The sequence below is a fragment of the Cyprinus carpio genome, chromosome B15 (assembly GCF_018340385.1).
Source record: "Cyprinus carpio isolate SPL01 chromosome B15, ASM1834038v1, whole genome shotgun sequence".
NCBI lineage: Eukaryota > Metazoa > Chordata > Actinopteri > Cypriniformes > Cyprinidae > Cyprinus > Cyprinus carpio.
This window is the reverse complement of record NC_056611.1, coordinates 25081353-25094593: the sequence shown is the minus strand read 5'-3', so window position 1 is coordinate 25094593 and position 13241 is coordinate 25081353. Positions and strand designations below refer to the sequence as shown.

Below are 13241 nucleotides of genomic sequence, written 5' to 3'. Positions count from 1 at the left end.
AAGAAGGAGGAAGCCAAACAAGCCGATGTGCCTGACGCTGCCGAGAGCCAGGAGACAGACCAAATAGACATAAAAGGTGCGTCAGAAAAACACAGACACTCAGTTTGAGCTCTGAGATCATCATCAGTGTGAGTGTGGAGAGTTTATCTTGTGGCCTTCAACCTTTCAGTCAACACTTTTCTTAGTGTGAAGACCATTTAAAAATCTAAAGAACCTTTTTTCCACTATAAAGAACCTTAAAAGTTCTTCATGGAACCATCAGTGCCCATAAATAACCTTTCAACAGTTCTTAAAAGAAACATTTTTTCTTGGTTGTAACTAATCTTTGATAAATTAAAAACCAAGCTTTTAGAGTATGAAAGAATCTTGAAATTCTTACACATGAACCACACCATCATACTGACGATAAATTTTATTTGAATATATCATTGTATGAAATTTATAGCAACATATAATCTGAGAAGTACTAATCCCCAGTATTACTAGTATTAACTCTATTAGAATGAATGGAATTTAGTAAAATTCCTTTGAACTGGATGGTTTCTAAAAACTATTTATGAAACCTACATATTTATTTCTTACAGGACAACATCAGAACAACAAATATTATTCTGAAAGGTTTTCAGTCAAAATAAACTCATTTTACTCTGTGTAAACTTTCACTTTCAGATAAAAAAGTGATCAACCATGTTGCAATAGTTCATCAATAGACGTACATATTCATCAACAAAATATTTTAAAAGTGTGTGAGATATGGGGAAAAGGCCAATTATATTTTATAATAGTTTTTTGGCCCCAATATATATTTATAGATAATTTTACAAAAAGCATTTTTGACACCCAATGGTTCTCTATACATACCCGGGTCAAAATGACCCAAACACAAAACGTTTAACACCGTTAAAAATGTCTAATATTTTCTTTCATAGTAAAGTTCATAGTAAAGGAAGAAATTAAAAAAAAAATGTCAAATGTTTTTGTGTTTTGGGTCATTTTGGACCCGGAAGAGATACATAAAAATTTCCAAAAAATGTTTAGGGAATAAAATGTTTGTATCTCTTCTGGGTAAAAACAGACTTGAATGTGTTATGAGGGTGTAGTTGAGTTAGCAGCAATGTTACAATAAACGTGTATATAAAAACTGAAAGAAGTTTGACTGAACTTATCTGACAGATTTATCTGACAGTGAGTGACATGAATCCATTTCCAGTGGAGAGCTGCGGTTTGCCTGAAAGCTCTTCATTGAGATGCATTCATGAGAGCAAGTGTTTCAGTAATGCACATTATCTGGACCGCAGCACGTCCACTCGCAGATCATCAGCGGTCTGTAAGAGTGTCTGGAACTGAAGCTGTTTCTTGTGGTGTTTGCAGAGGCCGTCGAAGACTCCAAACCAGCAGAGGAGGCCGTTTCAGATGAGAATGTTTAACAGATGACCAGTGAAATGTAAAATCCTAAGTAACAGGCAGACTGCTCTTGATGATGGAGACAGTCTGTTTTTATGTTTGTCCTCTCTTTTTTGGTGTGGCAATGATTTTCTGATGTGTGGAGGGAGTTTTCCAGTGCGGATCGATCACAGACGGACACAAGCCTCCATCTGTCCGGCTCTTTTACGCTTGTGATCGGCTCTTCTCATCGCATGAGAATCCTTCCTCCAGAGACGAGAACCTTCTCACACGCACCCAACTAATACATGTGGCTTCTTTTAATGTCCTTGGTGTTGTTATGAGCGTTTAATTGGAGATATTGCTACACTGATGTTAAAAATTGAGAAAATCCAACAAAAAGAAAATGCGCCAGCATTTCTGTTCAAGTGAGTTTGAATCTAAGGAGTAAAATCGTGGAAAATGGTTTCATGTCTGTTTTCAAAATAAAGAAATGTGCCAATTACGTTCATGATGTGTGTTGTTCTTTCAGCATGTAGGTTTGTCTGAGTTCATTTATTTCTATAAAATCCAGATTGTTTTAATAAACAGGGAAGTAACATACTCAATAATGCAAACTTTGTTAAAAATGAGACAATTCAGATTCTCTTCAAAAAAAATGACAGCAGTGTCATTACTGGCGGAGGGATGCTGAAAAACTGTCAAGGAACAGAGGTACGTCTACTGTATATATATGAGAGATATATACATACGATATATACGAGACTGTATATATACGCACCTCTTATCTTGTTAATTGGGTTAATTACTGTTTGTGCACCTCTCATGTTAATTAGGTTAATTATCCACGTGCTCCTCCCAAATTTTGTTAATAAAACATAATTTCACGAGTTCACACTTACATATAATAAACAGAGTTAAGGTTATGCCCATTTGGCGTGCTGTGCTCAGAATTTTGGCCTGGACCCAGAGTATCCCCAAAAAGCACCGAAAATTTGGCGGGCTGGCATTTTTGGAAGAAACTTAGTCTTCTGACCAGGAGGGTCCACACACACTCTGACGGGAGCGGCTCACCGCGCTGGGTAGACAGGCCCTACCAGCTGATGGACGAGGAACAGTGTGATTTGGGGCACTCGATCTGGAGGGCATACTGCTTCTTGACGGGAGCAACTTGCGGTGTCAGACCGGTGAGCCCTACCGACTGACAACAGGAGCAGCTCATAGCGCTGGGAAGATGGGCCCCACTAGACGATGGACGAGGAGCAGCATAACTTGGTAAGCCTGAACTGGAGGGCTCACACCGCTTCTTGACGGGAGCAGCTCACAGCGTCGGACGAGTGAGCCCTACTGGTCGATGATGGTGTAGACGAGCCTCGAATCTAACCACCAAAATCCACACATATCTAAAATAAGCAACAAATCGCGTCGGATGGGGGGACTTTACCAGCCGATGGACAGGTTGAACTAAACTGTAGTGCCGGCCACAAGAATTTTGCAGTGTCCGATGGGAGTTCAATACTCACAACATCAGACAGTTAAGCCTAACCGGTAGATGGACGGATGGGCTAAAGTTGTGCGACCAGGAGGCGTTCGCAGCATCTGACAGAAGTTCAGTACTCACGGCATCGGATGAGTAAGCCTCGCTAGTAGACGGACAGAAAAGCCAATGTTTTCCCAACCAGGAGGCTCTCGCAGCATCCGACGGGAGTTTAATACTCACGGCACCAGACGGGTAAGTCTTGCCGGTGGACGGACGGAAAAGCCAATGATTTTTTTTTTTTGTCAATGAGGGTTTGGTGGGCTTTTTTAATGTGGGATTGATTGGTCTTGATGTAGCTTTTGAAAGCATCTGAAGACCATCATCCAAGAGCTTGGATTTAATGCTTAGAGAGACCTTTCTGAGCTGCTGAGGTTGCTCCCCCGATGTGAAAAGAGTCACTGGAATAGTTATCCAATAACATACCTGATTTTTTAATAAAACAAAAAACGAGTTCCAGAAACCAAAAACTAATCAAGAAATAGTTATACTAAACAAGAAATAGCTATTCAATATCAAAAATTGAAAATACAGTTTGTTATAGTTGGATTGGTGGCGGAAGGCTAAAAATATAGATACATTGGTCTTTTCTGGCTTGGTCCGTCTTGCTTTGTTTAATCAAAAAGGAGATTGTTTCACTGTCAAAGATGGATAAGTCTGAGATGGTTGGGTGGATTTTTGGATTGAAATTAGAAGTGATAGTGAGGTCCGAACATCTGAGAAAACCAAAAAAAGCCAAGTATTGGTTGTCTGTGTCAGGGTGGGCGGGTTTGGTTTATTTATTGTCTGGTGTCGGGGTGGATGGGTTTGGGATCTTTGAAACCCTTTGATCAAGCGGGAGATTTGGGAGTTGTTTATTTCAGGGGAGGAAGTGCCGAAAATCAGTTTTTTGAAAAAATTGGATGCCGCTCAGGTAGCCTTTGATGGACCCAAACGCTGTTAAGGTAGGAGACAAATGAGGAAATTGAGAGGAGAGAGAAATTGGGAAATGGCAGGTTATATGAAAGCTGAAATGCTTTAAAACACCTCCATGCTGTCACATAAGACTGGAGGATTCTGGGAGACACTGCTTGGAGGATAGTGTGGAGAGATGAGTCGAGAAGGGGTTTTAATGGGTGGGCTATGGAAATATTAGTTCTGAATAGTGAGGCACTGGAGTTGGGAATTGGTCTGCATCTGGAGCCAGTTCTGAATTTCTGAAACAGAAAATGAGAAAGAGATTTGATTTTCTGACCCAGGAATATGTTTGGCAATTATGATAAATTGGTCACATGCTGAGATCCAGGTGAGGCATCTTAAAAGAGGCATCAAAGTATGTGAATGAGAATGGCCTTCATTAATGCACTGGACTGTTGCTTCATTGTCACAATGCACTTAAATACTGTTAGCAGTCCATTCTTTCCCCCACAGGAAGGCTGCTACTACGACAGAGTAAAGCTCAAACAGCGCTGAGGACTGTGGTGTGTCCTAAAGCTGGGGGGGCTATGGGGATGCGAACCAGGGCCCTTGACAAAAGCCCCCGAAGCCGACTGAGGAAGCTGCATCTGTGAGCAATTGGATGTCAACAGGAGAAGATGCGAGATTGTTGTTGAAAAAGGATAAGCCATTCCACTGTTTTAGGAATGTTATCCATAATGAGAGCTCCTCGTGATGTGGAAATTTGATCCTCTAGCACAAAATTGTCAAAATTGATGCCCAGGAACTCGTTAGAAGTGGCAGGACCCATGGTCTTTTCCTGGGCAATGGGGATTCCAAATTCGGAAAAACTTTTTGAACTGCGAGGATATGCGCAGCTGGAATAGCGTCGGGAGGCAAGATGGTTAGAAAGTCACTGAATAAGTGAATGAGGTGTGGAATTGTGTAATTATTTGATAAAATCCAACAAACGGCCTATGACAGCATGTCTTCTTGAGGCTGCTTTTGCAACCGAAAGTTAAACGTACAGAGAAATAGAATTTCCTGTGCCAGTGTACCCTGAAAAGGTGCCATGAATCAGGATGGATGGGCATCACTTTGAATGCTGAGGTGATGTTGATTTTTGCCATCCAAGCGCCATGACCCACTATTTTTAACATATTGATTGCATGATCAATATCTTGGTTTTTGAGAGAAAATTCGTCAAGAGGAATCAAGCTGCTTATGCTTGGGAACGGGGAATTATGAGGAGCTGACAGGTCTATTATAAGACGTTTCTTACCTGAATATTTTTTGGTGGCTACTCCAAATCGGAAAACTGGAAAAGAGGGGAGTGTTGAAAGGGCAGATCATGAATCCTGAGGTTGTCACAGGTAATGCTTTCAGAAAGTGGGCATTCTACGCTGGGTTTAAAAACATGTTTGAGGCTGGACAGCATATAATAAGTGAATTTGGTCTCTGGGTGGGTACATAGTTCGACAGATAGGTGAGAAATATTCAGAGGAATTGCTAAGTAGTTTTTAAAAAAAATTATTAGCTGATTACCGTACAGGGCATATATGACAGGCATGAGCACCGCCACAAAAACTGCAGATATGGAGATACCGGCAACGTTTTCTGGAGCATTTGCCGAGGTTGAAATGGTTGCAGGGCTGCCTGCTGTCTGTAAAAGGAGCATTCCTTCTAAAATCCAGATTTATGTTGGCTTCGGGTCTTGGCACATAGCTGGTGGATTAAACTGGGGATGTGATTGGGCAGGGGGAAAAAGAGGGGTTAATATGTGGACATAGCATAGTGGAATGAGCCACTGACCTGCAGACCCGTGCATGAGATGTTTCTGCAGCCTAGAAATGCTCTGCTGTGAAGGTCGGGGTCGATTGTGCCCCAGTAGGGGCATTGGTTCCACTGGGAGACCCGTACCCGTAGAGCTTGTGGTAGGTGTAGAAATGCCCTCCTCTGTAGGACAATGTGAGCCCAGCTATTAGCACCAAATAATCGTTTCGTTTGCGCCATCTATGGGGGAAGGTTGAGCAAATTATTTTAGTGTACCGGCTGAACACAATTGTGAATTTGGAAATTGACAATATGTGGGATGTTAGTGGGTTTTGGTCTTTTAGAGTGACTGAAAAGTCTCCACAGTCCATTTGGCAGTTAGATTCAGGCGCAGGAATCAGAGAAAGTAGACTTGAGAGGTCTATGTCCACACCTGCTAGTGGTGGTGGCTCCAAGGGGACAGCATTTGATGGGATGAGCAGAGGTGTTGCTGTGAATAGAGAATATTTAGATTTTGAGGGCAGTAGAGAGGAGTAAGGGAGAGGATGATGAGCGTCGATTGTAGGCGGAGGCAGCCTCATGCTTAGATTGGTCTCTGAAGTTTGAAGAGGTAGAATGTAATAGGAAAAAAAGAGGGAAAGACTGAGATGTGTGGGCCTGAGTAGAAAGTTGAGGTAGCCTCACGCTTGTTTCAGCTACTGTAGGCAGGCAGTCAGCTACTGCGGAGGCAGTCTCATGCTAGCTTTTGAAAGAAAAGAGATTATCAGTAGCAGGAGGACTAGACTGAGAGGCTGAAGGAGGGCCAGTGGGCCCGGCTGCATATGGCGCTGCAGCAGGGAGAGCCGCAGTGAAAGGCTGAGCCAGAACGGAAGGTTAATGAAGACTATGAACATGATATTGCGTAGCTTGTCAGTGAACTATGGCTCTGTGTAGTAAACGCAGCTCCTTCTGAAAGCACGTGCTGGAGATTTACTACTAATCACAGAACTGGCTTTACTGACGAGATGTGCATGACAGTAGCATGTGATTTATGGTGCAGACCTATCGTAAGGTAACGTAAAGATTGTACAGTTCTGCTTTGTTCATTCTTTGCGAGAACTGCACTTCGGAATTGATTAGCTCTTGCCTCAAGCTTAATAGTGTCCACTTCTCAATAGGAGGAATTGTTGATCCTGCTGAATAACAGGAGGACGCCGGAGAAACAGTTGGGGTTCTCGCTGGTGGAGGCGAGGATTGGCCTCTGTGTTCTGGTGAGCGTTTGGCTGGCCGAGCAGAGCAGCCCACGTGATGAAGCCTCAGGCTCAGCGGCTTTGTTTGGCGATGGAGTGGTGGTCCTGGGGCCAGCAGATTGTGGCATAGGATCCGAGGAGAAATCAGGCTCATCGTTGGATGGAAAAAGTTCGATTTGCAACATCGTGCAGACAGAGCAAAAATGTTATGCTGGAAAACTGTCAAGGAACAGAGGTACGTCTGTATTGTTGTGCCTCCTCACTCAATTATTATGGAAGTAAAAAAAAACAAAAAAAAAACACCTACTATAGGGGTCGAAATAGTACTTTAATAAAGTATTAAAGTTAAAAAAATAAATAAATAGTTACTTATTGCTATGATTTTATTAATAAATTATAATACATTTTATTAATAAGTTGTCCAATTGATTTTAGAGTCTCAAGCATTCAGAAATCACACAAAAGAAAATTAAGCAGTTTTCCTGTAATAAAACTATGGTTAATTTTTGTAAGGGTTGTGATGTCCACATGTTACTGTTGAAGAAATGAATGAGGCTAGTATTTCTATCACAAAAAGGTGGCCAAAAATGAAAGATTAAGTGGATATTAGAATTAGCCTAAATGTTTGGTCTATATTAAACAAAGATTTGATCGTACTGTAAGTAAACAATCATTATTGACTGTTTTTATATAATGCATTTTAAGTCATGAAAACTAGAATATTAAAGCAGATGTTATTACAACATTACAACATGTTATTAATGTCAACAACTAAAAAAGTTTCACAAGTATATGTTCATGTTTATATTTTTATTTATGTATATGTAAGCTTAGGCTATTTGTTAAAATTAATATAGAACAAAAGGGTTACACTTTATTTCGATAGTCCACTTTAGAGAGTCTACTAACAATAAGTAACTTTGTAACTACATGTCAACTACATGTCAACTAATTCTCATTAATTTGCAACTACATGTCTACTTACTCTCAGAGTGGACTGTTAGGGTAGGTTTAGTGTTAGGTTAGGGTTAGGTTTAGGGTTAGTATAAGTTGACAGTAAGTTGACAAAGAAAGTGTTAGAAGATATTAAGCAGACAGTCTACTAATACTCTGATGACTGCTAGTTGACATGTAGTTGCAAAGTTACTTACTGTTAGTAGAATGTCTAAAGTGGACCATCAAAATAAAGTGTTACCAACAAAAGTTTTTTTGAGCAAGTGGGATGGTGCACTATGCAGACTGTGTACTCTGCGTATAGTGAGCGGCGGTATTGACTGTGTGCATCCATCAGTCTGAGAAGTAGAGGAAGAGGAGGATGAGGACGAGGAAGAGCAAGAACACTCATTTCAGATTAAATCAGAGCTATCAGTTTAACCTAATTTGAGCAGATTCTCTGTGGCCACATAATCAAAACATAATCATAAACTTTAATTAGTACACTGTATTTTACACATTGTTTTTTTTTTTTTTTTACACAAGCGTATTTTGGTAATTTCAATATATTCTTGTGTAGAATTGCAAGACTACAATGTTAGGGTGGAAGAACTGGCCAGTGATGTCAGACACAGACAGTCTGGTGAAGGCTGGATCTGCCAAACCAGAGGGTTTTTTGCCTGTTGCCTGGGACAAAAAAGGGACAGAAATGCCTGTGCCATAGATGAAGTCCTCTGGCTCTGACCTAACCCTCTCTCTCTCTCTCTCTCTCTCTCTCTCTCTCTCTGTCTCTGTCTCTCTCTCTCTCTCTCTCTCTCTCTTGTTTGTCCTGAACAGTTCAACTGTCTACTGTTCTTCAGAAAAATCCTTCAGCTCCCACTAATTCTTTGGTTTTCTAGCATTTTTGTGTATTTGAACCCTTTCCAACAATGACTGTATGATTTTGAGATCCATCTTTTCACACTGAGGGACACATTCTTGTGTCTGTTCTTTGTGTCATTAGTGTAAGATCAGGCATACAAGTGTCTTTGAAGACTTCAGTAAGGAAACACCATGGCTTACCAAAAGGTATTTCACATATTTCTTATTGCTGCTCACACATAGACTATTATAGGTCAAATATTTATTAGAGTATAAAATTTATATTAAATGTTGGGTTGTGGGTTTTTATTATAATAATTAAAAAATAATAATAAAAAACAACATTTACCTACATGAAAGAAACCAAATAATTTAGATACTACAAAAAAAAGCACATTATTTAGTTTATCAGAAAAAAAACATTTGCATGACCTTGCTATAATAAATCATACCACCATCCATTAAATGTGTCTCAAATTCCTCTGTTTGGTGAAAAGCTTATATATTTTAATATTCAGTTAATAATTAAATAATTTAGCCACAGTATGGGTGAGACTATTCAAGAGCGGATGTGAAATTAATTAATTTAAAAATAAAGCTGATTATATATCAAGAGAACCCACACTTTGTAAAACATCAGTTTTCAGAAGTTACAGAGAGTTAAACTGTTTGAGTTGACCTGGGAAGACCAGCCCTGACTCTTATACAAGGGAAATAAAACATGGTGAAATACTGTATGTTGTATACGTGCACATACATTGCTGTTGAGTTTAGATGTGAAATATTTAGTCCATATTTGATCACGTGTGTAGACCTATAAATATTATTCTATGTTAAATATAAATTTTACAATGCTGAAAAGTATATACAGTTTTTAGAGCAACACGTTTCCATTCAGACAATGTCTTTTTCAGAAGGTTTTGCATATTTCAGTGAGACTAAGAGTCGTGGCCTAACAGTTAGAGATTTGGACTTTGGACTGTGTGCACTTTGGATGGGTTAAAAGCAGAGCACAAATTCCGAGTATGGGTCACCATACTTGGCTGTATGTCACTTTCACTTTCACTTTCTTTCACAGTGCTAAAGAGCATACTGCATCTATTACAACAGCATGGCTTATAGCCAAATAACATTAGCTGAAATTTTTTAATATAGACTCTTTTAAGAGCTTCAATCCGTCTTTTATCTCTTATAGAAACATATACTGAGAAAAATAATATGCTAGATTTACTCAGAAATATAGTGCATCATTTTTGCACCCCTTTTCTTAAGTAAATTTCACATAGAATTTTAAACAGTGTTACCTAAAAATCTTCAGTTGGCAATGCTTAAATATTATGTACAAATTTATTAGTTGGTGTAACACAATATTTTAAGTAGATTTTACTAATAAATTTAAGTTATTTCTACAATAAAATTCTTGCTTACCCCATTATAAAGTTTAAGCTCATTTAAACTGATAATTTTAAGTTTTTGTATTTTAAAATGCTTAGGTACCAGTGATGCGCAGGTCAGTGTATAAACAACCTGCACCCGACCGACGTTTTCAACTAACCCGCCCGCAACTCGGACCGCAAAAAAAGAAAAAGAAAATAATGTACCCGTCCCGCATTTTTTAAAAGTAGTAAATGCTCATCGTAGCGCAGGGCGTAGATTTAGAAGGGGAATTAGAAGGAAACATCATACCATTGATATTATTACCTAAGAAGTTAAAGTAAATAGGCTACGTTAGAAAACGGCCCGCTTTCAAGGACGCGCATTTATTATTTTTAAATGGGCGGAATGTAGTCACTCACCGGACAAGAAGCGCAACAACTGATGATACTGAACTGCAGCGTGCCGGTTAGAACGGTTCTCGTTCTCGAGTCAAGAACCGGTCAGCAGTACACTGAACCGAGAACCGAAACGTAAATTTATTTAATAACAAATAAATCGCAATGGATTATGTATAGTAAGTGGATCATGGTTTCTCCGCTGATGACACCTAATTTATTTACTTTATATCTTCAAGACTTAAATCCTCGTATGCACATTATTGCTGTAACTGTATTTGGGTGCGTTGTTGCAAAACTTAATTGTAAACTTTTCATGATTATGAGGTTTTTAACTGACTAAAGTTATGATTACTGACTTTGTATATTTGAATGTTTGATAGACTTGACGCCATTGCGTCATCGCAAATGACGTCATTGCGTCGAGCTTAAAAGAACCGGTGAACCGTTTTTTTCTACCGGTTTAGGGCTTGGGCGTCGTGACGTCATTACTTGGCGTGGCCGCCATGCTGATGGCCTCCTTTACTGCTACTCGGACTACTGCGCAGTGTTTAGACATACTCCCTCTCAGCCGTGTGTCTTAATTGATTAATTAAAAATCTATTTCAACCATGGTAAACCGTTGCTGTATTGTGGGGTGTAATAGCGCAACACAATCGCCCTTTGAAAAAAAAAAAATGGATTAACTTGCCACTGCTTTCCTGCTTGGAGGCGCGACCACGGAGACCAAGTGAGGTATAATATCTGAATATTAATTTATATAGCTTAAGTAAACACTGAAAATAAGGAAATTCCCTGGGCTACTCATCCAAAAAAAACGGCAAATTTCTACATTCATCATTCTGTTGCTGTCCCTCTGCTGACCAGCAAAAATTCGTACTACAAAACTGCTGCATTAACTAAGCGAGATTGTGAAAGCTATGTCTAACGTGACTTTGCTTACATTGGTGTGAAATCATGCTCTCACAACAACCACGCTGTTATCTTAAAAAGGCCAATATCACGCTAAGGTTGCTTTCAAGTAACGTTAAGCAAAACGATGGTTTGAAAATATCTGTTTTGCTGGAAGGGCAACTGTGTAACAACAGGACAACAGCACAGAGACTGACAGGTCCGATGGAAGGGCTAACGGGGATATTTTACAGGAAAATACTACAACGGGAAGACAGCGGGAAAAGAGCTCAAATACATGAGAACCCCGGAAAAAAAAAAAACGGGAGGGTTGACAGCTACTAACTAAACTTTTGAAACACATAAGTTAGTTAAAAGTACATGTGAATGGTTGTTAGCACTAACGGTTACTAAACTAGCAACTAGGCGGAGTGCAGTTTACCTTTGTCTGGATTACTGTATACCTGTTTGCCGGCTTTATGATCTGCAGCTCCTTAACCCATCCATTTGTGAACTGCACATGAGACTCCAATGACTTGTAGCTTCGGAACTGTTCTGAAGTGTAGGCGCTCACAAAACAACACAAGGTAGCCGAAGATATCTTTAATGCAAAAGTGCAGCAGCAAGGTCGTCGTCGGTGCTCCACTCTTTGGGATTTTTCATATTGATCCAAACCGTTAATAGTGCCGATTTTGTCCACATACCGATCCCCTGGCATCCCTACTTAGCGTATCCCTGTAAATCCCACAACCTTTTCGCGATTTTAACATATTTTTTCTTTCTCCCAACTCTGTTTCTTCTCGTTCGACTTGCTGTATGTTTACATTCACGACGCCATCAACATGGCCGCCACGTCCCAGAATGCAACGCGGCGCCCAAGCCCTATTGAATCGAACTGTCCGAAAGAACCGGTTCGCGGAAAAGAACCGAACTTCCCATCACGAGACTGAGCTCATGCGTCATCTTCGCTCCAGTTATTTAGCAAATAAAGTGTAGGCCTATGTATTTCAAAATTACAAAGGTTTAATTGGCATCTTTATTTTCAAACGACCCGACCGACCGCGACCCGAATATCATTAAAAATATTTTTGGATGACTCATAACCGCGGGTAACCACGGGTGACCGCAGGCACCCGCTCATTTTGGATCAACCCGCGCATCACTGTTAGGTACTGCAATGAGTGGAAGACATAACAGACAACTGATGAATATTAAATGACTTCTATATTTTTTACAAATGCAAATGAAAAATCTCTTAAAACATTTTTGAAAATGACTAAAAATACAGATTACTGAACAACAGTTAAAGTTCTGTAACAAATAACAGTAAGTATCAACATGCATTTTTCATATTTGTGGTGTTGTATGTTTGTGTGTGTGTGTGTGTGTGTGTGGTATAAAGTGGAGTTTGTTGTTTACACAATGTTTGTGGTGTTGTATGTGTGTGTGTTTGAGTGCAGTGAAGTGCTGAGGATGTAATGTGTGGTGTTGTGTGTGTGTGTGTGTGTGTGTGTGTGTGTGTGTGCGTGGTATAGAGTGGAATATGCGCTGAGGTGCTGAGGATGTAATGTGTGGTGTTGTGTGTGTGTGTTGTGTGTGTGTGTGTGTGTGTGTGTGTGTGCGTGGTATAGAGTGGGAATATGCGCTGAGGTGCTGAGGATGTAATGTGTGTGGTGTGTGTGTGTGTGTGTGTGTGTGTGTGTGTGTGTGTGTGTACGTGGTATAGAGTGGAATATGCGCTGAGGTGCTGAGGATGTAATGTGTGGTGTTGTGTGTGTGTGTGTGTGTGTGTGTGTGTGTGTGTGTGTGCGTGGTATAGAGTGGAATATGCGCTGAGGTGCTGAGGATGTAATGTGTGGTGTTGTGTGTGTGTGTGTGTGTGTGTGTGTGTGTGTACGTGTGGTATAGAGTGGAATATGCGCTGAGGTGCTGAGGATGTAATGTGTG

The 13241-nt window shown here is 40.1% G+C and overlaps 1 protein-coding gene across 1 annotated transcript in view; it reads left to right on the top strand.

The window, feature by feature from the left end:
- Window positions 1-1888, top strand: part of LOC109054067 (neuromodulin) — a 9576-nt gene extending 7688 nt beyond the window's left edge. The window contains exons 2-3 of the mRNA XM_042739970.1: window positions 1-76; window positions 1372-1888. The exon at window positions 1-76 is cut by the window's left edge and continues 465 nt beyond it. Of these exons, the coding sequence (XP_042595904.1) occupies window positions 1-76; window positions 1372-1427 (132 nt within the window). The 3' untranslated portion in view covers window positions 1428-1888. The remainder of the gene's footprint in view (window positions 77-1371) is intronic.
- The last annotated feature ends 11353 nt before the right edge of the window (window positions 1889-13241 follow it).